General features: G+C 38.7%; 1 protein-coding gene across 3 annotated transcripts in view; it reads left to right on the forward strand.

Moving 5' to 3' along the window:
• The first annotated feature begins 393 nt into the window (after positions 1-393).
• The window catches only part of loqs (double-stranded RNA-binding domain-containing protein loquacious), a 43,118-nt gene continuing 18,020 nt past the window's right edge, over positions 394-25,491 (forward strand). The window contains exons 1-7 of one of the 3 annotated variants that reach the window (XM_089636544.1): positions 394-494; positions 1,567-1,731; positions 4,143-4,296; positions 4,874-4,924; positions 5,026-5,146; positions 7,474-7,583; positions 8,416-8,585. In XM_089636544.1, the coding sequence (XP_089492670.1) occupies positions 1,567-1,731; positions 4,143-4,296; positions 4,874-4,924; positions 5,026-5,146; positions 7,474-7,583; positions 8,416-8,585 (771 nt within the window). In that variant the 5' untranslated portion in view covers positions 394-494. The remainder of the gene's footprint in view (positions 495-1,566; positions 1,732-4,142; positions 4,297-4,873; positions 4,925-5,025; positions 5,147-7,473; positions 7,584-8,415; positions 8,586-25,491) is intronic. The other 2 variants (XM_089636545.1, XM_089636546.1) reach the window with 2 other exon arrangements.

Below are 25,491 nucleotides of genomic sequence, written 5' to 3' on the forward strand. Positions count from 1 at the left end.
TTAAGGTAATTGTTCATAATTGTGATGTCTAAGGGAGGATGGTGAGAATCTAAGGGGAGAAAGGGGGTCTATTGATTTACATAACTTCACTGAAGGATCGCTACTAAATACAAGGTCTAAGAGTAGTGAGTAGAATTAACTACCTAAATTATAATGAACTATTTTCATTTTATTTTGTATTGTTAATGCAATAATAAAGGCTTATGATTTTTTTGGGGTATTTGATGAGACAGGGAATGGTATATGTCATAAAAAATTAAGTTGGTTTTGGCACTTTTCATACATCTTCTCCCTTAACCGCGGCTTAAATTTTTTTTGTAGCATGAAGTATCTTGTAACTTGTAAGTTGGTACGCCGTTTACCGAGTCTATGGTGTGATCTATGGATTTGTATGTGGAACATAAGATTGTCTTTGACAGCCGACATCTTGACTTTTGTAAAATTTCACCGGCTCTAGTCGGATTTGGATCCACCAGTTTTATTAAACACATTTGGTTAGTTTTTTAAATATATTTTTATTATTATGGTAATATATACAATTTTGCACGAAGGATTTACGTTTCCCAAACGTTTATCGCCCTCCTGACCTTCGCTGCAATTCGTTTCCGCATGTTGCGGTACAATGATAATTTTTACCACATTAGGCAAAAGTAGATCAGTTTTACTGAACTATAAATGTGTCATATTTACATGACACATTTTAAGATTTATTTATCTCGTGTTTTACCCTTGGCCTTCGTTTATTTCAATTTAATACAACCCATGGTTTTTTTACATCATATCGAGCTGTCATGTATCTATCGCTGATGATTTTAATGATAATTTTTAAGATAACATACTATTCGGCGATTTAGACTAGTAGGTGTTCAGATGATTTGTAATAGAGCCCTGTTATACTTACAGATGATACGTAGGCTTGATTTATAAATTGTCATTAATTTAATTTACTCTGGGTATCAAATTATCAGTATTTTTATATCTGCAAAATCACGAATTCAAAGGTTCTGCATGGATTGCCGCTCTTTGAAAAAAATGTGTCCTTATTTCTGTGTAGGACCACATTATGTAAAAAAAAACACCTAAGGTATTTTTAAAATTAAATTCAGATTACGATTTGTAGAAAATAGATAATTGTGGAATATTTATCAGCTGCATGTCTTTGTGAAACTGTCCCGCTTATAGCCAGCCTATATGTCTGACTTTAAAATTAGCCATGTTTAGATAATATAAGGAATTTTTTTATTTATTTCTTGACTACGTGATTTTCTAATGTTATTGAGTGCATACATATTTATTATATTTTATTACTATGTTAATACAAAATTACAAACTTATATAGGGTTAATGACAGGAACTCAGTGTCAGAGTTTTTCAAAATCATCAATAACACCGTCATTCTAACAACTCTCTCTAATAATTTTTTATCACCTCGACGGCTCTAAATCTCAATAGAATTTGAGACCAGGCAATAGTATACATAATACCTTCTAAGCAGAGCAGATTAAATTTCCAAAGCAATGATGTCCAATTGGAAGCTGTGCGAGTTTGACACATGATTGGTTTTAGATGGCAACTCATCCAGTGAGCAGTTCGGTGGTCGGCGGGGAGGGCGGGGCGGGGGGCCCCCGTGGGCCTGTGGGGCGCGCCCCCTCTGGGTACCGCCGGGGCCCCGCCCAGCGCCAGAGGCCCCCCCCACAGGACTGCATGCCACTGAACGAGGCCGCCAAGCTTGTGAGTTCGCCGCACAACACAACGACACTATTCGCTAAACATTCTAACATCCATTTAATCTATTCGCTTTACATTCTAAGATCCATCTAATCTATTCGCTTTACATTCTAAGATCCATCTAATCTATTCGCTTTAAATTCTAAGATCCATCTAATCTATTCGCTTAACATTCATCTATCTTATCTATTTGCTTTACATTCTAACATCCAACCATATCATTTGCTTGACATTTTAACATCCAACCTAACAAACAACCTGTAATTCCAATACTTAGCCACTCCGACCGCATTGTTAATATTGTTTTTGGACTTAATGATTTTCAACCTGCAATATTTCTGTGAAGATAATTATATTTATTTAACTAACCTAGTTTAATCTGAACTAACATATTATCCTTTAAGTAGATTAAAGGCTTTAAATCTACGAGTCCATAAAACAATTCACAAGTAACTTAGACAATATTGCTTTCTAGTAGGTAATTTTTACTCTTCATGAAACCATCTTCATCGGTACCTTATTTTGCTATATCATCTCATTGAATAGACCTTGGTAGATGATAAGTAGATCTTATTTGTTAAATTTCTTCAGTAATGATATCTTATTTGGTAAGTAAGAAAAAATGGTTAACAATAAATCTGTTGATTTACAAAATTGCAACAAATTGAGTTGAGTAGAAAACCTAGCAATTGGCAAATCACTATTTATGGGAAAATTTTACTATAATTTTGATGTCTTCCTATTTATAATACATAAAACATTGTAATTTTTGCATGAATTTTTATGAACATCTTTGATTTAGAAAATTTTGTATGTTATATTGAAACAATTATAAACTTTTGTCCACTTATTTTATTTTTTAATTGTTATTGGTTTCAGCTTATTGTTATTGCCATCAGACTGGTACAATAATTCCTTAAACTGTGGTTTATATACATAGCTTTTAAGGGAGGGGGTGGGGGTTAACAGGAATGGTATACAATAATTTTCCCGTCTTCGTTGTTATGTGGTATTTCACAGCTGAATTTTCAATTTTGTTTACTAATAGCAGGCATAGTTACCTTGGATTTATAGATTAATTTACTAATTATTTTACAAGCAATAATTATTAGCTTGAAACACTCATCCACATTGAAAAATCTCCTGATAAAAGATACATGACGCCAACGGGACAAATCTTGTCTTAAACATTAGTTTACCAAAAGAGCCAAAGTCATTATGAGATAACAAGATCTCAAGTTTTTATGATGTCCTTAATATTTTTGATAAAACCATTAAAATATCTGCTTCAAAATAAATATGATACTATAATATTATCCCACATCCTTAATGTGCGACTTCTATAGTTAATATTAATGGGTTTTCGGCCACCACCATACATTTAAAAACTAATGTTTTGTTTGTTCAACACAGTGAAGAGATAAGGGTGATCGCTAATTACTCTCATTGAACATGTGTGAAATTTAATGTATAATTTTGTCCAATAAATAGAGAAGTAACTGGTACAAACAGTCACTTCTCATCCAAGAGTACTCGGGAAAGTAATACTTGTTTAATTTAATGTTTTCCTACTGCACCTGCAAAAACTCTCAGATCAAGGTGTCAATGTGTGCCGGTGCCCTATTGAATTTGCAGTATTTGTGCGGGCTTCACTAACTTGGTCCCGTACAAGTGTTTTAAGTGATTTATACTGGATAAATTTATCAGAAAAGTTAGTTACAATATTCTCTCCGTAATCCGCGGCTCTACAACTACTATAATCTGACGTTATTTTTGCTAGTTGATACAATTTTACTGTACCGCCCCAGCCAGGAGCACTCCTGTCCCGGTGCGACCGGTGCGCCAGGGGCACTGATTTGTTAGATCTTGGAACACATGCTCTGAGAATTGAAAGAAGGTTGGAGTTTAATCGACCGGTATACAGGCAACCTAATAGCCAATATTGGAATTTGCAACTTCTCGCCCCTTGGCGGACCTGACAGACCGTGTTAGGATGCGTTGGGTTTAAATCAATAACCCATATTTAACTTCCATTCTCTGAAAACAATACAGTAAAATTATTGGAACATCTATTTGTAGTTAAAAAGCAATTAATAAATATGTATTTTAAAATTGCACTGAAATGTGCACTGCAGCATTTTAAATATGAGTTTATTGGACTTTAAATGCTGGTTGATTCATTCAACAAGACTTTGGCAGTGGTTTTATTTATTTGTTTGGAAATGTGATTACTGATTACCCTTAATATTACTGATAGTTACTACAAATAGATATTTATTTATTTACGTCTATGATTACATAATTTTTGTGCCTTTAGAGAATTCTATTTATGAATGCCATTTTATTACCAGGATTGTTATACGAACGATTGAATACTTAACAAAATCGTCCTGTTACATTGAAATCAATTTCAGGAAATGGCCCATATGCCAGCAAAGACTCCTGTGTCCGTTCTCCAAGAGCTGTTGGCTCGCAGGGGAACCGTCCCCAAGTATGAGCTGGTGCAGATCGAGGGGCTGATCCATGAACCAATCTTCCGGTACAGAGTCACCGTGTCAGACATTGTTGGTGAGTAATGAATGATTACATACTAGCAATGAATTCACCATTTGTTATTTTGTCATCCTCAATTCAGTAGATAATTACAATCGTCACAAAACCAGTTCCTGATGTAACCTAACCTGTTCCATTAGTTCCAAGTAGAGTAATTCATCATTATCCGCAGTTAAAATAAAACACAAATAATTTATGAGGTTAAAGCATCTCTAGCAACAGCATTGCTTGTGCGACACTCACTTAAAAAGGAATATAAGCCCAATGAAGAAGTGCAAAAAGACCTTGAGAAAAAGGAAATTAGCTTTGTAACAATGCTGTATGATTCTTGTTAAATAAGTTTAAGTTTTTTTAGTTCATACTAAGGTATGAATTGATAAATTTAACTTATGTTATTTTCTGCTGTTTTGCTATCCGTGATGCATTGCAGGAACCTTGACCCCGCTGATAATGAAGGATTACCCTTTATGTATTTATTATATAATCTCTGCAAGGAGACATGATGCTACACACATTTCATCTGTGTAGATGCTATGCGTAGATATTATCCTTGACCAGCTATGAGTTTATAAGCCCTTCCCCATTGTTTCAGCCTTAAATGAGGAAAGTAGGATTCATTCAAGTATTGACGGCTTTTTCATAGGTAACTGTGGAACATTATTATTATTATTGAAGTAATGCTTTATGAGTTGTTGAAATACATGTGTTGGGGGCGTGATACTGATTGGGCGTTCTTGTTCACAGCCATAGGGACGGGGCGCTCCAAGAAGCAGGCCAAGCACAAGGCTGCCAAGGGGCTGCTGGACAAGCTGAGTGGAGAGACTCCGGCTGATAGCACCACTAATGGCTCACCCGCAGAAACTATGTAAATATTATTATCAAATGTGTATTGTTTGTATTATTTGAGGAAAAGGTTACAATGAAGCTGATAGGGGTATGCTTTTAGCTGATTTTATCTATAATAACGCTTCAGATGTTCTAACAAGGAATAGAGACTTTTCACTAACATTATTTGTTAAGTATGTTAAATTTATACTCTGCCAAAGATTGATTTTTAACTAACCTAATGTTCATAATAATTTTGTAATTATTTAAAAACCTCGCCATCAAGGAAGTTAATTTTTTTTTCATAAATTTCTACACAGCATGGTAAACTTTTTTTTTTTTTAAACGGCACACCTTTACAGTCTCTACTGAGTGCACGCCCCTGCTAACCGTAAATATTGTATAAATCAGTCTTAAGAAGCGGTACATCATTTATAGCACATTGTTTACTTATAAATAAAAATATTCATTTACACTACGATTGTAGGGACAAACAGTCATTGATATTTTTTACGATTTTATATATTTTCATGTCATCAGCAAATAATAATACGTAACATCAGAGAATATGGAAGTGACAATATAAATAATATTGGACCAAGGTGCGAGCCCTGAGGCACGCCGCTAGTAGCTTCAAATTCGTAAGACAAGTGTTCTTTGATACAGACAGTTGTTTTGATAAATAATTCTTAATCCAGCATAGTAATTTACCACTTATTCCTAGTTTTGACAATTTATTTATAAGAATTTAATGGCAAACCTTCATCAAATGCTTTACTAAAACCTGTATAAATCGAGTCAACTTGTTGTCTATTAGCAAGGGCACTTGAGATGAAATTTTCATACAGTGTAAGGTGTTTTCATACAGAAGCTACCCGAACGCAAACACCAAACACTACAGTTAAGTTAGTTAAACACTATTAGCATAAAATTATCAAGCCAATAAAGCCAATACCATGGCCATTAGTCCGATTTTTATGCCTTTTATTTCTTTTTAATTCTATATCTTTAAAAAATCAACCTTTAGATAATGTAAAATGTTAATATCTGTATAGTTGTTAATTTAGGTACGTGTAGATTTTAGATTGATTAAATCCAGGAGTTCATCATTGTCATTTATTTTTCATCATTTTTCTAATGTTGGAATATATTCCTCAACGACGAGTAATTGTGTGCTCTAAAGGGATTTAAAATTAATGATGCATGAAAATTTTCTTTGAATTCTTTTTACATTGTGAATATAAATTTTAGGGCGACCACACTATATTCTATTAGGCTTCTAACTAGGGAAATGTACAATAGTTTTATATAAAGATTCAAAGTTTTTAGTTGTCTTTAACCCATTGGCATTCGAATCATACCTAACAATCTCAGCGTGTATTATGCAGAGCAGGAGTTGAGACTTGATACTATACAATACAGCGCCGACAAATGATATCAAATATATCAATACCGACGATACTAAATATTTCGTAAATCTGACAGTTTTGCGAATATTATCACTGTTTTTAATATATTACGCCCATGCCTACTTACCACACATGCCCAATGGGATATCTCATATTGTATTGTTAAGTCACAAATCTGTACCCGAAGAGCGACCTGTTACCTGAACATGATGGACATAAAATTCAAGGTATTCTTTGAATTAATAAAGAAAAAAACTAGAAGTGCCTTCAATACAAATTTGAACGGAAACATATGTTCCATTTAGCCCATTAGCCCAGCTTTCTGTCTCACTTACACTCGCCACCATCTCCATCCCATTTGAATTGCATAAACACAGTTTTGTATTGGAAATTTAAGGCCCGATTGGACAAATATCTGGAACACGAATCACGTCCACGGGACACTTCTTGTGTTCTTCTTTATTCTGTGTTTGAAACCTACAATAAGTTGGCAAAGTTTTTTTGTACTACATACTACATCAACAGTACTTTTGCAATGTATTATGTACATACAATATCTGTAATGTTGTAATTATTATGAACACAAATAAAATAAATAAATCAATTTTATCTTAATACATAATTTATTATAACCGGTCGGTGGCCGAGTTGAAATCGCGTTTGGGTCCCACACAGGCGTAGTGTGTTCAATTCCTCGGCTGGCTAAGTCCTCCATCACAACACAAGCAACATTTTCAGCTTACTGTGGTGGTAGTAGGAGATTTTCAAATATTGTCAGGTTATTCGTAACCCGGGAATGTTTGTCTTTCTTTTAAAAATAAAAAAAAAGATGTCTAAAAAAGATAAGATAGATTTATGACAAAGAATTAATATTTTATAAAGCTACTTTCCGATGTGTCTGTATAGTGAAGCAAGTGTATTTGATAATGATATGGTGGATGTGTGTGTGTTGTTGCAGCGATGGCGCGGCCGAGTCCCCCTACGAGGTGAACCCGGTGGGCTGCCTGCAGGAGATGTGCATGCGAAGGTTCCTGCCACCCCCGCAGTACGTCACTGAGCATGAGGAAGGTCAGTTGCACCAAATACAACACTCTCTTCAATGCTCTATAGTAAAAATCCCCATAATAATTGTTCAATCTTATGTTTATAAAGAATGTGGCAGTAATGTCTGCATCACTGTGTTTTAATCGACGATCAGTGCCATTGCCACAGTGCCAATCACAATCCTCCAAAGTATTTTCAACATTTGAACGGTCCCTGCTAAAACAACAACCTGATCAGATCTGCTGATCACATTTTGATCAATAACTAAAACATGCTGAGAATTGGATTTCACCAGAACCGTTAAATTTAATTTCATTCATTGAATAACTAACACCTCTGCCATAGGTCACCGTAAGTGGTTCGCTACGTTTGGTGACTTAGCATGAACGCCCGGGTTCATGTGGTGCTCGGGTTCATTGTTTAGGTCTTGGCGGTGGATGCGTCTGCCCACCTACTGTGTGTTGGGTCAGATTTGGAGAGACTGGTTGAGGGACACCTTTTTACCTCCAGCAGGACTCTCTCGAACCATTGCCTTGCATCACAGTGGGAGGGATGAATTCAAACGCCCGTCACTTCTGGGCACACTGACACCGAGATTCCTACCCACCCCTAATACCTTTTCATACTTAGATCTTCCTCTTCTTTCTTTTTACCTTTCCTTTGAAAAACACTCCAAACAGCATCCCCAAAGATGACATAGGCCCCTTAGGTAAATTATTTTGTATAATGTAAAAAAAAAAATGATTTGGTAGTCATCAAATGTGATCATCCTATCAAGTCTTCTGCTAAGGGTGAGTTTAGAGTCCATTAGCCACATTAAAGGCTTTTTTTTTTAATAAAGTGCTTTCCTTCTTAGGTGGTCTTCCTCACGAGCGGCAGTTCACGGTGGCGTGCATGCTGCTAAACCACCGCGAGGTGGGGCGCGGCAAGAGCAAGAAAGTGGCGAAGCGGCTGGCGGCGCACCGCATGCTGTTGCTGCTGCAGGACACACCCCTGCCCATGGGCGAGGGCGCACCTGATGATGAGGTGACATCTTTTAAAATACCTAGCGTAGATCAAGCCACGTCCATGGGAGAGGACTCATCCGATGATGAGGTCGAATTACCTAGCACAAAGCAATTCACTGCCAAGGGAGAAGGCGCACCTGATGATGAGGTGACGTCTGTCAAACTACCTAGCTTAGAGCAAGTCACTCCCATGGGAGAGGGCGCATCCAATTCTGAGATGACATCTTTCAAATTACCTAGCATAGAGCAAGTCACCTCAATGGGAGAGGGCGTACCCCATGATGAGGTGACGTCTGTCAAAATACCTAGCACTGGGCAAGTCACTCCCATGGGAGAAGGCGCACCCGATGATGAGGTGAAATCTGTCAAATTACCTACCATAGAGCAAACCACTTCCATGGGAGAGGGTGTTCCCAATAATGAAGTGACATCTGTCAAATTACCTAGCACGGGGCAAGTCACTCCCATGGGAGAGGGCGCACCCGATGATGATGTGATATCTGTCAAATTACCTACCATAGAGCAAACCACTTCCATGGGAGAGGGTGTTCCCAATAATGAAGTGACATCTGTCAAATTACCTAGCACGGGGCAAGTCACTCCCATGGGAGAGGGCGCACCCGATGAAGAGGTGACGTCTGTCAAATTACTTAGCACAGTGCAAGTCACTCTTATGGGAGAAGGTGCACCCGATGATGATGTGACATATGTCAAATTACCTAGCATAGAGCAAGTTACCTCAATGGGAGAGGGCGTACCCCATGATGAGGTGACGTCTGTCAAATTACCTAGCACAGTGCAAGTCACTCCCATGGGAGAAGGCGCACCCGATGATGATGTGATATCTGTCAAATTACCTACCATAGAGCAAACCACTTCCATGGGAGAGGGTGTTCCCAATAATGAAGTGACATCTGTCAAATTACCTAGCACGGGGCAAGTCACTCCCATGGGAGAGGGCGCACCCGATGAAGAGGTGACGTCTGTCAAATTACTTAGCACAGTGCAAGTCACTCTTATGGGAGAAGGTGCACCCGATGATGATGTGACATATGTCAAATTACCTAGCATAGAGCAAGTTACCTCAATGGGAGAGGGCGTACCCCATGATGAGGTGACGTCTGTCAAATTACCTAGCACAGTGCAAGTCACTCCCATGGGAGAAGGCGCACCCGATGATGATGTGATATCTGTCAAATTACCTACCATAGAGCAAACCACTTCCATGGGAGAGGGTGTTCCCAATAATGATGTGATATCTGTCAAATTACCTACCATAGAGCAAACCACTTCCATGGGAGAGGGTGTTCCCAATAATGATGTGATATCTGTCAAATTACCTACCATAGAGCAAACCACTTCCATGGGAGAGGGTGTTCCCAATAATGAAGTGACATCTGTCAAATTACCTAGCATAGAGCAAGTTACCTCAATGGGAGAGGGCGTACCCCATGATGAGGTGACGTCTGTCAAATTACCTAGCACAGTGCAAGTCACTCCCATGGGAGAAGGCGCACCCGATGATGATGTGATATCTGTCAAATTACCTACCATAGAGCAAACCACTTCCATGGGAGAGGGTGTTCCCAATAATGAAGTGACATCTGTCAAATTACCTAGCACGGGGCAAGTCACTCCCATGGGAGAGGGCGCACCCGATGAAGAGGTGACGTCTGTCAAATTACTTAGCACAGTGCAAGTCACTCTTATGGGAGAAGGTGCACCCGATGATGATGTGACATATGTCAAATTACCTAGCATAGAGCAAGTTACCTCAATGGGAGAGGGCGTACCCCATGATGAGGTGACGTCTGTCAAATTACCTAGCACAGTGCAAGTCACTCCCATGGGAGAAGGCGCACCCGATGATGATGTGATATCTGTCAAATTACCTACCATAGAGCAAACCACTTCCATGGGAGAGGGTGTTCCCAATAATGATGTGATATCTGTCAAATTACCTACCATAGAGCAAACCACTTCCATGGGAGAGGGTGTTCCCAATAATGATGTGATATCTGTCAAATTACCTACCATAGAGCAAACCACTTCCATGGGAGAGGGTGTTCCCAATAATGAAGTGACATCTGTCAAATTACCTAGCACGGGGCAAGTCACTCCCATGGGAGAGGGCGCACCCGATGAAGAGGTGACGTCTGTCAAATTACTTAGCACAGTGCAAGTCACTCTTATGGGAGAAGGTGCACCCGATGATGATGTGACATATGTCAAATTACCTAGCATAGAGCAAGTTACCTCAATGGGAGAGGGCGTACCCCATGATGAGGTGACGTCTGTCAAATTACCTAGCACAGTGCAAGTCACTCCCATGGGAGAAGGCGCACCCGATGATGATGTGATATCTGTCAAATTACCTACCATAGAGCAAACCACTTCCATGGGAGAGGGTGTTCCCAATAATGATGTGATATCTGTCAAATTACCTACCATAGAGCAAACCACTTCCATGGGAGAGGGTGTTCCCAATAATGATGTGATATCTGTCAAATTACCTACCATAGAGCAAACCACTTCCATGGGAGAGGGTGTTCCCAATAATGAAGTGACATCTGTCAAATTACCTAGCACGGGGCAAGTCACTCCCATGGGAGAGGGCGCACCCGATGAAGAGGTGACGTCTGTCAAATTACTTAGCACAGTGCAAGTTACTCCTATGGGAGAAGGCGCACCCGATGATGATGTGACATATGTCAAATTACCTAGCATAGAGCAAGTCACCTCAATGGGAGAGGGCGTACCCCATGATGAGGTGACGTCTGTCAAAATACCTAGCACTGGGCAAGTCACTCCCATGGGAGAAGGCGCACCCGATGATGATGTGACATATGTCAAATTACCTAGCATAGAGCAAGTCACCTCAATGGGAGATAACATACCCCGTGATGAGGTGACATCTGTCAAATTACCTAGCATAAAGCAAGTCACTCCCAAGGGAGAGGGCGCATCTGATGCTGAGATAACATCTTTCAAATTACCTAGCATAGAACAGGCTACAGAATTATAATTCTATTTATTTGACATATTTATTTATTTAACGCCCAGAGGGCCTTTACATGAAGGTGGTACAATTGTGATGGCAGACAATTTTAGATTAAAAAAAAATAGAAAAATACCAAATATACAGAATATTTTAGGCCCGTGTGTATTCTGCTAGTAGCTAGCGCGCAAACTATGTAAAATGGGGGTCTCAGCATGGGTAAAGCACCCAGTGAGGCCCACATTATCAAATAATGTGAAGAAAAAGTTATTGTATCAAAAACACTTTAAACCAACACATCTTTTGGACATAAACACAGCAGATACCAGGCCATTAAGCTTTACAATTCACTTCCTGCACAATTCAAACGTCTACACTTACAGAATACATAATACATATTTATATTGAACTGGTTGCAATCGATAAAATAGGATTAACATTACGCTTTTAATGAGATTTTAATACTACTCTTCCATAGAAGCGTTTGCTTGTGGTTAAAAGTGTAATATACATTATTGCAGTAATTTATCAGTAATTAATAATATACGTACAATAGGCTATAGTAAGTACATTGCATTTAGAAACAAACAAAAAAAGTATATATTTATATTGAAATCCCGGTGTTGTCCGGCCTTTACGCAGAGTTTACAGAAATCGGGTGTAAACGGTGACCTTCCTTTTTAAGGTCAAGTGTGCAAAATTTCATCAGTCTCTTGTGGCGGTTATGTCACATGCGAGTGGGAGTCAAAATACAATGGGGAGTAATATTAATGACATGTCTGTTTAGGAGCTTGTTCATTTATTGACTGAGGTTGCTAGTGGTTACTGGTTAGTTGCTGTATAAACCATGTTTATGTAGTAGGAGTAGCGATCCGTCGGGTAGTCTTACGGTTTTTTAAATTTTTATTTTTTTATTTATTATTCTTAGTACAATTCCTATTGGAAGGTTAGATTTATATACGGATCTCTAACTAATGATGGCATTATCAAAGAAAGCAAATACTTTGTGGCTTGACATTATATAAATGAAAATTTTTTTTACTTGTTTTAAACCACTTTATTGAGTTATATAGTCGACCAGTTTCAGTTGTACTGAACTTTCTTCAGGACAATTTGTAGTTTATATACAAGTTTATATTAACATTGTCCTGAAGAAGGTTGCTTGCAACCGAAACCGGTCGATTATATAACTCAATAAAGTGGTTTCAACAAAGTAATTTTTTTTCTTGATTTATATAATGAATCCATGTTGTAGACTTGAATTAACCAAGGCCTAGTGTATTAAATATAGGTTTTTATCTATTAAATTAAAATTTCTGATTATTAAAAATATATTTATATTTTTTTTATAACATAACATATTTGGTCCTTTCATTTCAGATTTTTATCAAATGTAGATATTTGATGTGTTTTTATTTTTAATATTTTGCAGTTTGAAATGCAATTATTTTTATTGTGAGTTTCAGAATTGTCATCTATGACGATGTCAAGATTTTTAGAGGTATTGTTTTTTTAAAATTTACAAGAGAAGTATATAATGTCTTCCATGCTGGGCTATGTCGTGTCATATGTTGTGGAGGACATTTTACAAGGGTAAGTTAGTTAATTTTAACAAGGAATGCTTAACAGGTATAAATAATCCAAATAAAAAATATAACGGTAATTTAAGCAAGTTCCAACACAAACAAATAATAAAGAAGTTTGTTTGTAGGCTTTTTACACACAATACATTACAAACAAAATAAACAATAGATATTACAATAACAGGTACTATAGATGGACATCATCTGCGATAAGAAATTAATGAAAACAAAAATATTATTATTAAATAAGGCACAACTTGATCAAAAAATTAAATACTATTAGACTTACCACAACTCGACCAAATACTTGAATACTATGTATTAGACTTACCACAACTTACCAAATACTTAAATACTATACTTACCACAACTTGACCAAATACTTAAATAATAATATATTAGACTTACCACTTGACCAAATACATAATTTATATGAATGGTATAATAGTTTTGTGTAAAGAATAGTACGGACAGGCTTTATCTGTGATAAGAAGTCAAAAATATTATAATTAGGAGGATTGCAACCAGTTCCATATATGTATGTATGTATTTTCAATTTGGGATTCAATTAGTTCTTACAAATTGGGAGGCGGGTATGGGTACCGCAGCCCTGGGAACCATTTATTAGACGACCAACACCTCTGCCTTTTTTTTTTTTTTTTTTTTTTTTTTAAGTCGGAGGCGGTTTACTTACGTTCCCCGCGAGCACTTAGGCCATAGGCCCATTGTACTATCTCCCATTTTACCTCATTCCCTTGCCAGTAACCCGGTCCCTTTAATGAAGTTCACCAGGGCTGTCATTGGATATGTGGCGATGTCTTCTGGTTCCACACTGTGTCTTCCCAGGTATCTGAGCCTTATTCCCAGCAGAGCGGGACATTGGCACCATAGGTGAATTGGAGTCTCTTCCTCCTCTTCACATTTCCTACAGATGTTGGTGTTTTCCACTCCCAACAGTTGCATGTGTCTCCTGAGATGGCAGTGTCCCGTTAATAGTCCTACCAGTTCCCTCAGTGAGTTTCTGTCCATATCGAGTAGTTGCCTGGTTCGGTTAGGGTCCGGTCCGTTTATGAGTACTTTAGATTGCCTCATTCCGGGTGCCTTCTTCCATTCCTTCCAGTGTTGGGATTTGACCCACCTCTTGATATGTAGTTTGGTGTGGCAAGCTGCTACTCCTACGGCCGGCTCGGATCCCGCAAGTGGTGCTTTCGCCCCTTTCCTTGCTAGTTCGTCAGCCCGCTCGTTGCCCTCAATACCTTTATGTCCTGGTACCCAGAGCAGGGTTACTTTATTGATGGTCGCCAGTTCTATAAGGATAGTCCTGCATTCCATCACCAGTCTGGAGTCGCATCGGTTACTTTCCAGTGCCATTAAGGCCGCCTGGCTATCTGAACATATATTTATGTTCTTATTTCTGTACCCGATACTCATATTCTCCTGTGCGCAGGCTAAGATGGCTTTCATCTCAGCTTGAAACACAGTGCAGTGCATTCCTAGAGGTATACTGAGTTCCCTCTTAGATCCCTGTAGACAGACCCCGGCCCCTGTTCCTTCCTCCATCTTGGACCCATCTGTGAACCAGATTAGTTCCTGTTTGGAGTTTGGACCTGGGACCGAGTCCCATTCCTCCCTTGTGGGGTACGTCACTTTAAACAGCTGTCCGAAGAAGTATTCGGCTTGCTTGCCGTCCTGCTTCATCCCAGCCGTCGGACTAATTGCCCTCAGTCTTATTCCTATCTCTGTGTGACTGTTTCTGGGCAACTCTCCTCTCCATTGGCCATTGCAATGTAACCTGTAGGCTGCCGCCATCGCCGCCCCCTCTATTTCTATGTTTAGTGGGGGTAGGTTCAGCAGCACTCCCATGGCTAGTATTGGAGTGGTTCTCATGGCTCCTGTGATGCTTCTGCATGCAAGTCCCTGTATGTGATTGAGTGTGACCATCACTGTTTTCAGTGTTGTTCTCCTCCACCAGACCAGGGCTGCGTGCATGATCCTTGGTTTTACAACGGCTGTGTAAAGCCATTGCATCATTTTAGGTTTGAGACCCCACGTTCTGCCGCAGATTCGCCTAGTTGCCCACATCAGAGCACAGGCCTTTCTGCCTACAGTTTCCACCTGGTTTTTCCAGCTCAGTTTGGCATCTATGATGACTCCGAGGTACTTAACCGTGTCAGAGGGTTCTAATTCCTTTCCATAGAAGGTTGGATTGCTCCATCCTTCTAGTTTCCTTTTACGCGTAAAGATTACTAGTTCTGTCTTGTCTGGGTTGACTGACAGTCCTGTTTCTTCACACCATTCTTCCACTGTTGCCAGTGTTGACTGTATAAGGCCTCGGGTTGTGTCTGCATCCCAACACCTTATTATGGTTGCAATGTCATCCGCATACCCTTGCGTATATAGGCCCCTGTTGTTGAGTTTCCGGATGAGGTTGTCCACCACCAGGCTCCACAGCAAGGGTGATAAGACCCCTCCCTGTGGACACCCTCGTGTCACCAGCACTTTGATGCTTACCTCACCCCTTGTCACCGTAAGTATCCGGCCTGAGAGCATGTTCCTCAGCCACCTTCTGGTGGTTTTGTCGAGTCCATGTCTTTCTGCCGCTTCATCAATGGATTTAATAGTGGTGCAGTTAAATGCTCCCTCTATATCCAGGAATAGCCCTACCGCCAGTTCCCCAGTCGCTTGTGCCTGCTCCAGTTTGTACACCAACCTGTGCAGTGCCGCGTCGACTGACTTACCTGCTTGGTAAGCAAATTGTAACTCGTGGAGGGGCTTCTCTTTCAGTGCCCCGTCCCTTATGTGCCTGTCCATTAGCCTCTCCATTGTCTTCAAAAGAAATGAGGTGAGGCTAATTGGGCGGAATGCACCTGGTTGGTCGTAGTCAGCTCTCCCCGGTTTGGGTATGAACACTACCCTTGTCTTCCGCCATGGTATGGGGATGTATCCGAGGGCACAGCATGCCCTCAGGATCTTCGTCACCGGAAGTAGGATTGTATCTAGGCCCCTCTGTAGAAGTGCCGGTAAGATTCCATCCTCTCCTGCGCTTTTAAAAGGGTCAAACCCTCTGATTGCCCATTTAACTCTGGAGGGAGTAACTATTTTAGCCGCAGTGTCCCAGTCCTTACCTTCCCGTGTAACTCGGGCTGGTGGTGGACCGGTATCATCTGCTTCTAACTTTTTGTAGCCGGGAAAATGTTTCCCCAGCAGTACCTCCAACTCCTCCTCCCAACTGTTGGTAAATCCTCCATCAGATTTTTTGAATGGGCCTTTTGCTGCCCCTGGGTCTTTTGCAAGAATTTTTTGGATTCTTGCAGTCTGTGGGATGGTTTCCACCTCCCCACAGTATTTCTCCCAGGAGCATGTTTTGGCTTTCTGGATTGCCACCTTGTACTCTTTCTGGTATTGCTTGTGGGCATCCCAGTTTCCTGACTTTTTGGCCTTGTTGAAAGCTTGCCTTACTATTTTCCGTAGCTCCTGCAGTCTTCTGCTCCACCACGGTGTTTTGTCCCTGGTACTTGTCTTCAGAGGGCAGCTATTTTCGTATGCCCTTATCATTGAGTCCCTCAGTACTTCTACTGCGTCCTCAATTTCTTCGGGGCAGCCGTATTTAGCTGGGAATCTTGTCATTCCTATATTTAGTTCCTCCGAGTATCTAGTCCAGTCAGTTGCTTTTGGGTTCCTATATGTATCGGTCCCCGTTTTGCTTGTTTCTCCCTCTAGTTTAAATTCTATGTGTCGGTGGTCCGACAGGGATGGTTCGTCCGATACTCTCCATCCTGAGACTCTTAATGTTCCTAGGGTCAGGTCTATCACCTCCTGTCTGTTACTTATAACGAAGGTGGGTTCCCTACCTCTATTAAGAATCTCAAGGTTCACTGTCATCAGGTATTCCAGGAGGTCCTGTCCTCGTTTGTTGATGTCCGTACTCCCCCACACAGTGTGGTGCGAGTTAGCATCTGCTCCGAGTATCAGTTCCCTACCCTTCTCCCTGCAGTCCTGGACGAGTCTCGTTATTTCCCTTGAGGGTGGTGGTTCCACAGAGTCATAGGGCATGTATGCTGATGCCACAACTACTTCCCTGCTTCTTTGGTCCAGCGTGACCTGTAGCTTCACAGCCACTAAGTCCCTACTGCAGTGTTCGGGTAGCAGTGTGCCAGGTATCCCTCTGATGAGAATACAGGCCCTGGGTCTGTCCCCCGACTCGTTATAATAGAGTAGACCTTGGTTCATGTTTAGTCCTCTGACCTTCCCCCTATAAGTCCAGGGTTCTTGGATCAGCGCGACGTCCACACTGTCCCGGGTGACTCTACTGCTAAGCACTGCAGTTGCTGCCGGACTGCGGTGCAAGTTTATTTGAATGAACTGTAAGTTTTTAGCCATTACTGCCTAATCCTTAGATCATTCCTCCTATTTACGCTCCTCGGTGTTAGGAGGGCGCACCGTGAAAGTGGCCTTCCTTATCCCGACATGCGCTATTTTCCAGGTCCCCTGATGGTCCCTGCATTTCCACGTCTGGATCCCCTGGGGGATCCCGCCGCGTTGCGTCCGTCGGAGGTCCTTCTTTACGGTTCCCAGAGGGCCCCTCAAGGGAAGAGTCCACCAGGGTGGTCCCATCTCTCCTCTCCACTTCCTCTTGGTTCCTCAAAGGCCCCAAGAGGGATGAGTCCACCGAGGCGGCCTCAACTCCTCCTTCCACTCCCCCTAGGTTCCTTAAAGGTCCCTCGTCAGTGTTGTCTTTGTTTTTGCAGTCCATATTTGGTCCCACGAGTATCTAGGGAAATAAAAGGTCCACCCCAGCAGAGCCCCGAATGCCGGGGTAAGGTCTGTATACTCCGAGATGCGACCTTGTGTCTCGGAGGAACCGTTCTTGACACTGTTCCCCAGTGTCATTCAGCCCTGGGCACGGTATCCCACACCTTAGCTTGGCCACACCTCTGCCTTAGGTTACCCCAAGTGGTTCGTTACTTTCGGTGCCTTAGCAGGGTTCCGCGGGTTCATGGGGTGAGGTTTGTTCTGCCCAACAACTGGGTGACAGTCTCAGGACTCTCTCGGAACATGGTCTTGCACCTCAGTGGGAGGGATGGATTCTCCTGGGCACACTGACCCCCAGATTCCTACCCACCCTCGTACCTTTTTCCTGTTCAGAACTTCCTTTCCTAAAAAGACTCTCCACACAGCATCCCCAAAGGTGACATAGGCCCTGAGGGGAATTATTGTCTTCAAAGCGCCAAGGAACCAAGGCGCTAATAATACCCAACACAGTGCCCTTGAGGTTTTCACTAACTTTAGGCGCCGTTTGGCTCAGGGCCGGCCCTGTCTGGTTTCTGTAGTGTTTTTGTCCAAATGATGTGTTTGTTTTAGATATTTGTAGTTGATGTGCATGTTGTTCTAGTAATGCGAGTATTTGGTGAGGTGTTAAATGTTTTTTTATTATTGTAAAGGAAAATTAGTGTATGTTTTGAACGTAATTTTTGTACATATTGTCAGCACTGGGTGTGTTTTAAACATGGTTGAAGTGGGTGTTTGTATTGGTACATTAAGTATTACAGTATAGTCTCCATAATCCTAACACTTGAAAACTGAGCCTGTACAGTTTAATGAATTTTCGGATTCCTGGAATCTATAATCTTTTCCGGAACCTTTTAATGCTACCGGATGCTACCTAGTTCAAAATTTTATTCTTTTACCTTTCAAATCTGATACTGTGGATTTACCAATTTTATATGTACCGGACCTAAATCAAATTACACTTTTTTCTTCAATGGTTTACGTCTTATGTTTTCCACCCATCCACCCCGCACCCGTCACCCGGTTGTTTTGATTACTGGAGGTTCTGATTATAGTGAGTTCTGATTACAGAGACTATGTTGTATTGGAAATGGAATTACATACATTTTTCATTGTGATTAAGTGTTAAGTTTAATGTTGAAGAAAGTCAAGAGTGTTTATGATTTCAGTGGCCTTTAATTTTACGTTTCCCCAAGTCTTTTCGTTTGTTATTATTTACTGATTTGTATGGCATATGCATGTATTATATACAGTGAAATCTGGATCGATCATTTTTCGAATAATCGTTTTATGATATAAATTTATGAAACTTTGAGAATTTTTTATGAAACTATAAAAATGAGGCGACAATAATGTTTACAATACTTTTGTCTAATAATATATGTGTTTTTCATTATCAGTAATTTAAGTTCAGTGGTTACACGTAAAAACGTCAAGTGAACCATTTTTAAAAGTTTTCTATGTTTGCATTAAAAAATTCTACATTTCAAAAATTATAAGTTTTTTCTAATAATAAAATTTGAAAGCATATTTCATGACAATTTATTGCAATGCAGAAATACTCCGACCTTCTCACAGAATATGTCAGAGGCCTGAGGGGTTAACAACGAGCGTAATATTCGAAATTTTTGATATTAGTTACTAGTTGTCGTTAGACATTCGTTTGCGCCCATGCAATCTTTTTACCATGCGGAAAATCTTTGAAAACTAGAAAGACATACTGACGTTAAAGGGCGAGTCCTGCCACAGTGGTAAAGGGTCTAAGTGTTAATCTCCCGTGTTGTTTTGCATCAACAGTGATGGAACTGACATGCCAGCCCTTTGTCATTAGCAAATTGTTAAAGCCTAGATGTTTTAAGAATACGAAAATTTTATCAAACAAAAGGGCATGGATTACTGACTATGAACATTTTAAATTGGTTTTTAAGGGTTATAGTGATTTGTTTTTGGGGTATTATGACGTGTTGCGCTAACTCCTTCTTTAGCCATCTTTTCGGACAGCAATAATTACACATCTGCCCTGATGATGGACACTGCAATGCTTTCCAAAACGTTGGCTAAAGAAGGAGGTAGCGTAATACGTCATAATACTTTTGACCGTGTAAATCTCAAATCATACCTGTTTTTTAAGGGATCTTGATGCAGAAATGTGCGTAAAACATGGAAATATTTTATTGTTTGTAAATAACTATGAAGCTCACCCAAATGATACCACTTTTGTGTGAATGTAGCTTTTATCTATATTCCCGCATTCATAGCTTTTTCAATAGGTACTCTCAAAAACGATAGAGGGAGGTTTCACTGTTAATGTGTTTTTGATTTTTTCTAAATTATTTTATGACATTAATTTATTTGTGTTGGAACTTGTTTAAATTACTACAATATTTTTAATTTAATTGTTTAAACCTGTAATATTATTAATTTATCTCTTTTATACCTGCAATAATATAACTTTGTCTTTCTCGTTAAAATTAACTAACTTACCCTTGTAAAATGTCCTCCACAATACAGGTGAACTCCTAGCGTAGAGGACATTATACACTCTTGTAAAAATAAAAACACCCCCCCACCCCTACTCTTAACAGCTTTCATACTCACACCATTGACTAGTGAAGCTATATTCCAAAAACCCTGGTTCGGGTATAAAAAAAACCCTATTTTAATTTTTAAGGTTATAAAAACTATGTCTTACATAAGCAAATTTAAGTATGGTAACAATGTTACCTGAGTAAGTTGTCCATAATGTTTTATTAAAAACAATAATTTTATAAGTTTTCTTTGAATAAAAGAAAAAATAATGTTTTTGTGAAAATATTGAAAAACTCAACATGGAAATAAAAACATTAAAAAAGTATTTTCATTTTTTTTTTTTACTGAAGTATCCATGAGAAAGAAAGAAAGGGAAAAGAAGTTCTCTAATAATATTTAATAATTTATATTTCTGTACATTTTACAATACAATATAGGTAAGTACCTACCTAATAAATTTAATTTAATATATATTTATTGCCACATATAATAATAATTAGATAAAGAGACATTGTGAACATGTCCTCATAAATTCATATATGTACTCATATATTCCTGAATTCCAGATTCCCCTCCCTCACGCTAAACAATCACATCTCACTCAAAAGTATGTACATATATTTCTGGTGATACAGTGCCATTGGCCATTGATGAATGTAATTATATTACACACCAATATAATATGTTATAAAACATTTAAAACACAATAATTCCCCTAAAACGCTACTAAATAATGTAAATAATATTTAAATGAACAGAACGGTGTGGATATATATACAAAATTGTAAATTAGCATAGCCAAATAATGACATTACAAATGTAGATATAATGTCATTGTAGCCAAAAGTAATACAAAGGAAGATAATTTTTACTATGCACTATAGGATAGCGATATCGAAGTTTGAGCAAAATATAATACACCTACGTCGCACAATATTACTTAGTCATCAAATAAAGCGAAACCATTAAAAAAAAATCATTATATTTGACTTAATCTAATGACAGTCTATTTACGACATTTTCTTTGCGACGACTATTAAATACCAAATACCACTTAGCTTGGCAATGTAGATAGTACATTCGTTCCACAAGATAATGAGCTCTAAAGTCCCTTTCTCCAGAATCCATTTTCATAATCCAACATAAAACGATAAAATCGTGAGGGAGTTTGAGGTCTTTGCCATAACTCGCGTAATTCTGAAGAACTTTTTGAATTCTGTATCTCCAAGCTGAAACGGATTCATTTGATTGCTTATACGACGACTTTCAATCTTACGAACTTCGTTAGCCTCCTTTAATTATATAAGCCAGTAATTTAGGCGGTGAATGACATTGTTCAAAAAGTTGTGTATACATATTGACATTCAACTGAAGCTAGTGACACCCGAGACACTTGTCTACTGGCAGTCGGAATAATATGCTGACCGTGCTTACAAATAGCGCTTAGTAAGTGTATATTCATTGGTGGTGTGAGCGGATTCCATATCGCTCATCTAGAAACGTCACCTGGGAACAACAATTATCTATATTCGAGCATGGATCTTGACCATAGTACTGAAATTTCTCCGAAACATGAACGGTGCTCACCAATGCCTCGGAACTCTTTGGCGAGATGGCGCCACTTTAGTTCACAGTTCGCATACCGATAATTTCAGCAGGTCAGTACAAGTTTCATAATTGCTAGTATCCCTTACCTGACCTGGCGTAGGGGATAGACTGGCAATATTTTTAGCTCACCCCCCCATTTTTGTGAGTACAAGCTGCCACTGCATATATTATGATGACTTTAGTCAATATCGTATTGACATAGGGTTTTATCGATCGTTTATGTGTTAAGTCAATATTTTGTTAATATATTGTTTTATCGATAAGATACCAAGAAATATAAAAATATTCAACGTAATTGAAATCACATTTATTATTTATTATTATAATACATTTTTTTAATTCCAACGTTGTGGAGGTGTGCAATAGACACTGCCGTAATATATTAAGTAAATACAATAGTAGGTTCTAAAATAAACATAGGTGATAATAGTTATTGTGGTAATACATACTAATTAAAAATTAATAAATGTCTTTTATTATTTATTAAAAAAATAATTAAAAATAAAATAAAAATAAAATTGATAACAAGCGTTTTCGCCTTACGAAGGCATTATCAAACTGTAGTGAAGCCACTTAAAGATGATCTATTTATGTTTAAAAAGGTCAATGAAATAATATAAACGTTTAGAAAAGAAAATAATAAAACTATTAGTTATAGGCGGCTGATTCAAGAAACTGGAGATAAGACTTATTTTAACTGCGGCAATCTTTCCCCAGAGTCGTTTCGACTCGAGGTTCTTTTTCGCGTGCCCCGTTTTTCGAAAAAAGTCTAGTTCATTTGTTTCGGGCTTCAGGCGAAAGTCAACCGAGACGCCGTCCGTGTAGAACCCGAGGTTGAATTTGGTCTGGCAAAACCGCGAAAACTAGTCAGTGCGAGTTTGTACACCCCGAACGCGAAATGATTAAATTTTTTTTTCGTGCGTCTTTTTTGCTCAAAAATGTTTCGTTTTTCCTATTGTTAAAACGTAAATTAAAAAGACGATTGATTTTGATCAAGCGTCGGGTCTGATTTAATCAGTAATCATTTGTTTTTTTTTTAAATTTCACGAAAAGGTTTACGAAATTTCCCCATTTATCGGGAAAGAGGTTTAACAATCGCGTTCATGTTTTTTTTTGCATAATGGTATCATTGGCCAAGAAAGTAGTCACGTGGTCAACCAAACCATGTGGTTCGCTTTTTATTTATCAAAATCTACATGGTCAACCTGATGATTGAATTGCGTTGAAAACGCTTAGTCTGCGGTTAAAATTTTCGAAAAAAAACGTCGTCCGAAGGTTTAGGAACGTTAATCGGCCGTCCTACATATGGCGCTCGGTTCAAAATGTCTCACAATAACCGGCAAAAGTTTTGACATTGGCGATTTTAACCAAAAAATGCCATTTTAGAAAAGAAAACAGTCGGGCTTTTGGCCAATCAGAAATCAGCCAATCATAGACTAGCACCGTAGTGTTGTTTTATAACATAGTGATGTGAATTCAAAGAAACGATTAAATCTGTTCAGGTACTTACTTAGGCAGTTTATCTTTTTAAAATCGATAATGCTTTCGAACAAAATAAAATAAATTTTGATAAAAATAATTTGGCACGGGTACTGTCGCCCCGTAGTGAAAAACTACATCAATAGCGTCACGCAAATTTATAAATTATACCAGGAGCGCAGAAGTTAGTGGGTGAAGCGACGATTTTTTTTGTAAAATAAATATTTTTTTAAGAAAAAGTTTTTGCAGTTTGTGTGTTTATAATAATCATTAAATTTGGGAGGCGGGCATGGGTACCGTTGCCCTGGGATCCATTCATATATAAAGTGTTCATCTCTTTATTTTTTAACGAGTAGGTACCTTATTGTGTTATGAAAATATTTTTTTGGTAAATTTTTTTTTAAAATTAAAAGTTTATTGAAAACTTTTTTCCTACATAATGATAATTCTTATAAAGCCATTTCTGCGAAAAATTACCTCGAGAACGCTGTAATCTACCAGGAGCACAGAAGTTTGAGAAAGTAATTTACTATTAAAAACGGATTATTTAATTTTTTTTTTTTTAAATATAATTTTTTCAATTAAAAGTTTTTACATTTTGCGTGTTTATAAAGCAATGTTTTTTTCCAAAATATAACTCCCTTGGACTTTTCAAGAGTGTTGGTGACAAAAACCGTACATGCGATATGGGTATCAAATTACGCGTCTCGACTTACAGAACCCGAATGGCTCGGTGAAAAAATGATCAGTAAACTCCTTGGCACATTTTTTTCTGAAAATATTCATTTCTTTTTTAAAATATTGTAGTCCCACACTCTTCGTCTCATCTACATTCAAACATCAAATCGCTTAGCACATTTACCCATTAGTTGCCTGCAACGGGCAAAAAGCTAGTTATAATATTAACCCATTACCTCCATGAATTTATTTTTATTTTTATAAACTTGAATCATCATTATAACCCGATAGTATAGACTTCAAGGAGAGCCCAAAATCAGTTTTAGAATTTTCCACCCGCCCACCCTCTCACCAGAGCGTCTAGAAAATTGATGCCTAAACGCAACACTTGGAGGTAACCCCCCCTAAGCAAAATTTATGTCAACTATGGAAAAAATGCATTCAACTGTGTGATTTATATTGATAATATAACATAAATAATTGCCTTTATTTATAATTCAATGAAAAAAAAATGTTAATGGAAAATACGCAAAATAACAATAAAATCAATATTAAAAAAAACATTGTAGAATGATGAAAACTAACCAAATCTAAGCAAATTATTCTAAGTGATACCCTTCGAAGAAGTCAAAATGAAGGGGGCGGTTGTAGGCCCGGCACCGATAGAGATTTGGATTTTTTTTGCAGAGAACACAACGAATACGAGATTCGCCACGATATGGCAAATTAAATTCTTGCATTCGAGGCACACGATTCCCATGTTCTGCGTCATGATCTTCTTCCTTCACCCGAGATTCTCCGAATTCGGCATTGACCTGATTTGGAAAAGACAATAAAAGAGTACGGGTAACCACCACACGGAATGCCTTCTGGGAAAGTTTTCTCTGTGGCCTAGTCATCTGGTTTCCCATATCATGCTCGTACTTCCTCCAGAAGCATTGCAACTTCTATCCATTTATAAGATCACTGCTGAGGCAAGATACAAATAAAGGCCAGTACCACTTCTTTTACCAAACGTTGACCCGATAATTTTGTATACCATTATCACGGAGGTCTACTTCACCCATTCCCAAATTATAATTTCGTATTGGCGCCTGGTTATCGATTTTTTTGCATGAGTCCTTCAAAACATTGCCTTTTTTGTCTTTTTTCGATTTCTGCCAACAATGCACTTGACTTACAGGCTCCATTCGATCATAGTTCATGGCCACTGTTACTTCACGGCTGTCCTGCCAACGGCATACGAGGATTTGGTTTTCTAC

This window comes from Hesperophylax consimilis, chromosome 10 (genome assembly GCF_061612785.1).
Source record: "Hesperophylax consimilis isolate HC1 chromosome 10, BYU_Hcon_1.0, whole genome shotgun sequence".
Taxonomy (NCBI): domain Eukaryota; kingdom Metazoa; phylum Arthropoda; class Insecta; order Trichoptera; family Limnephilidae; genus Hesperophylax; species Hesperophylax consimilis.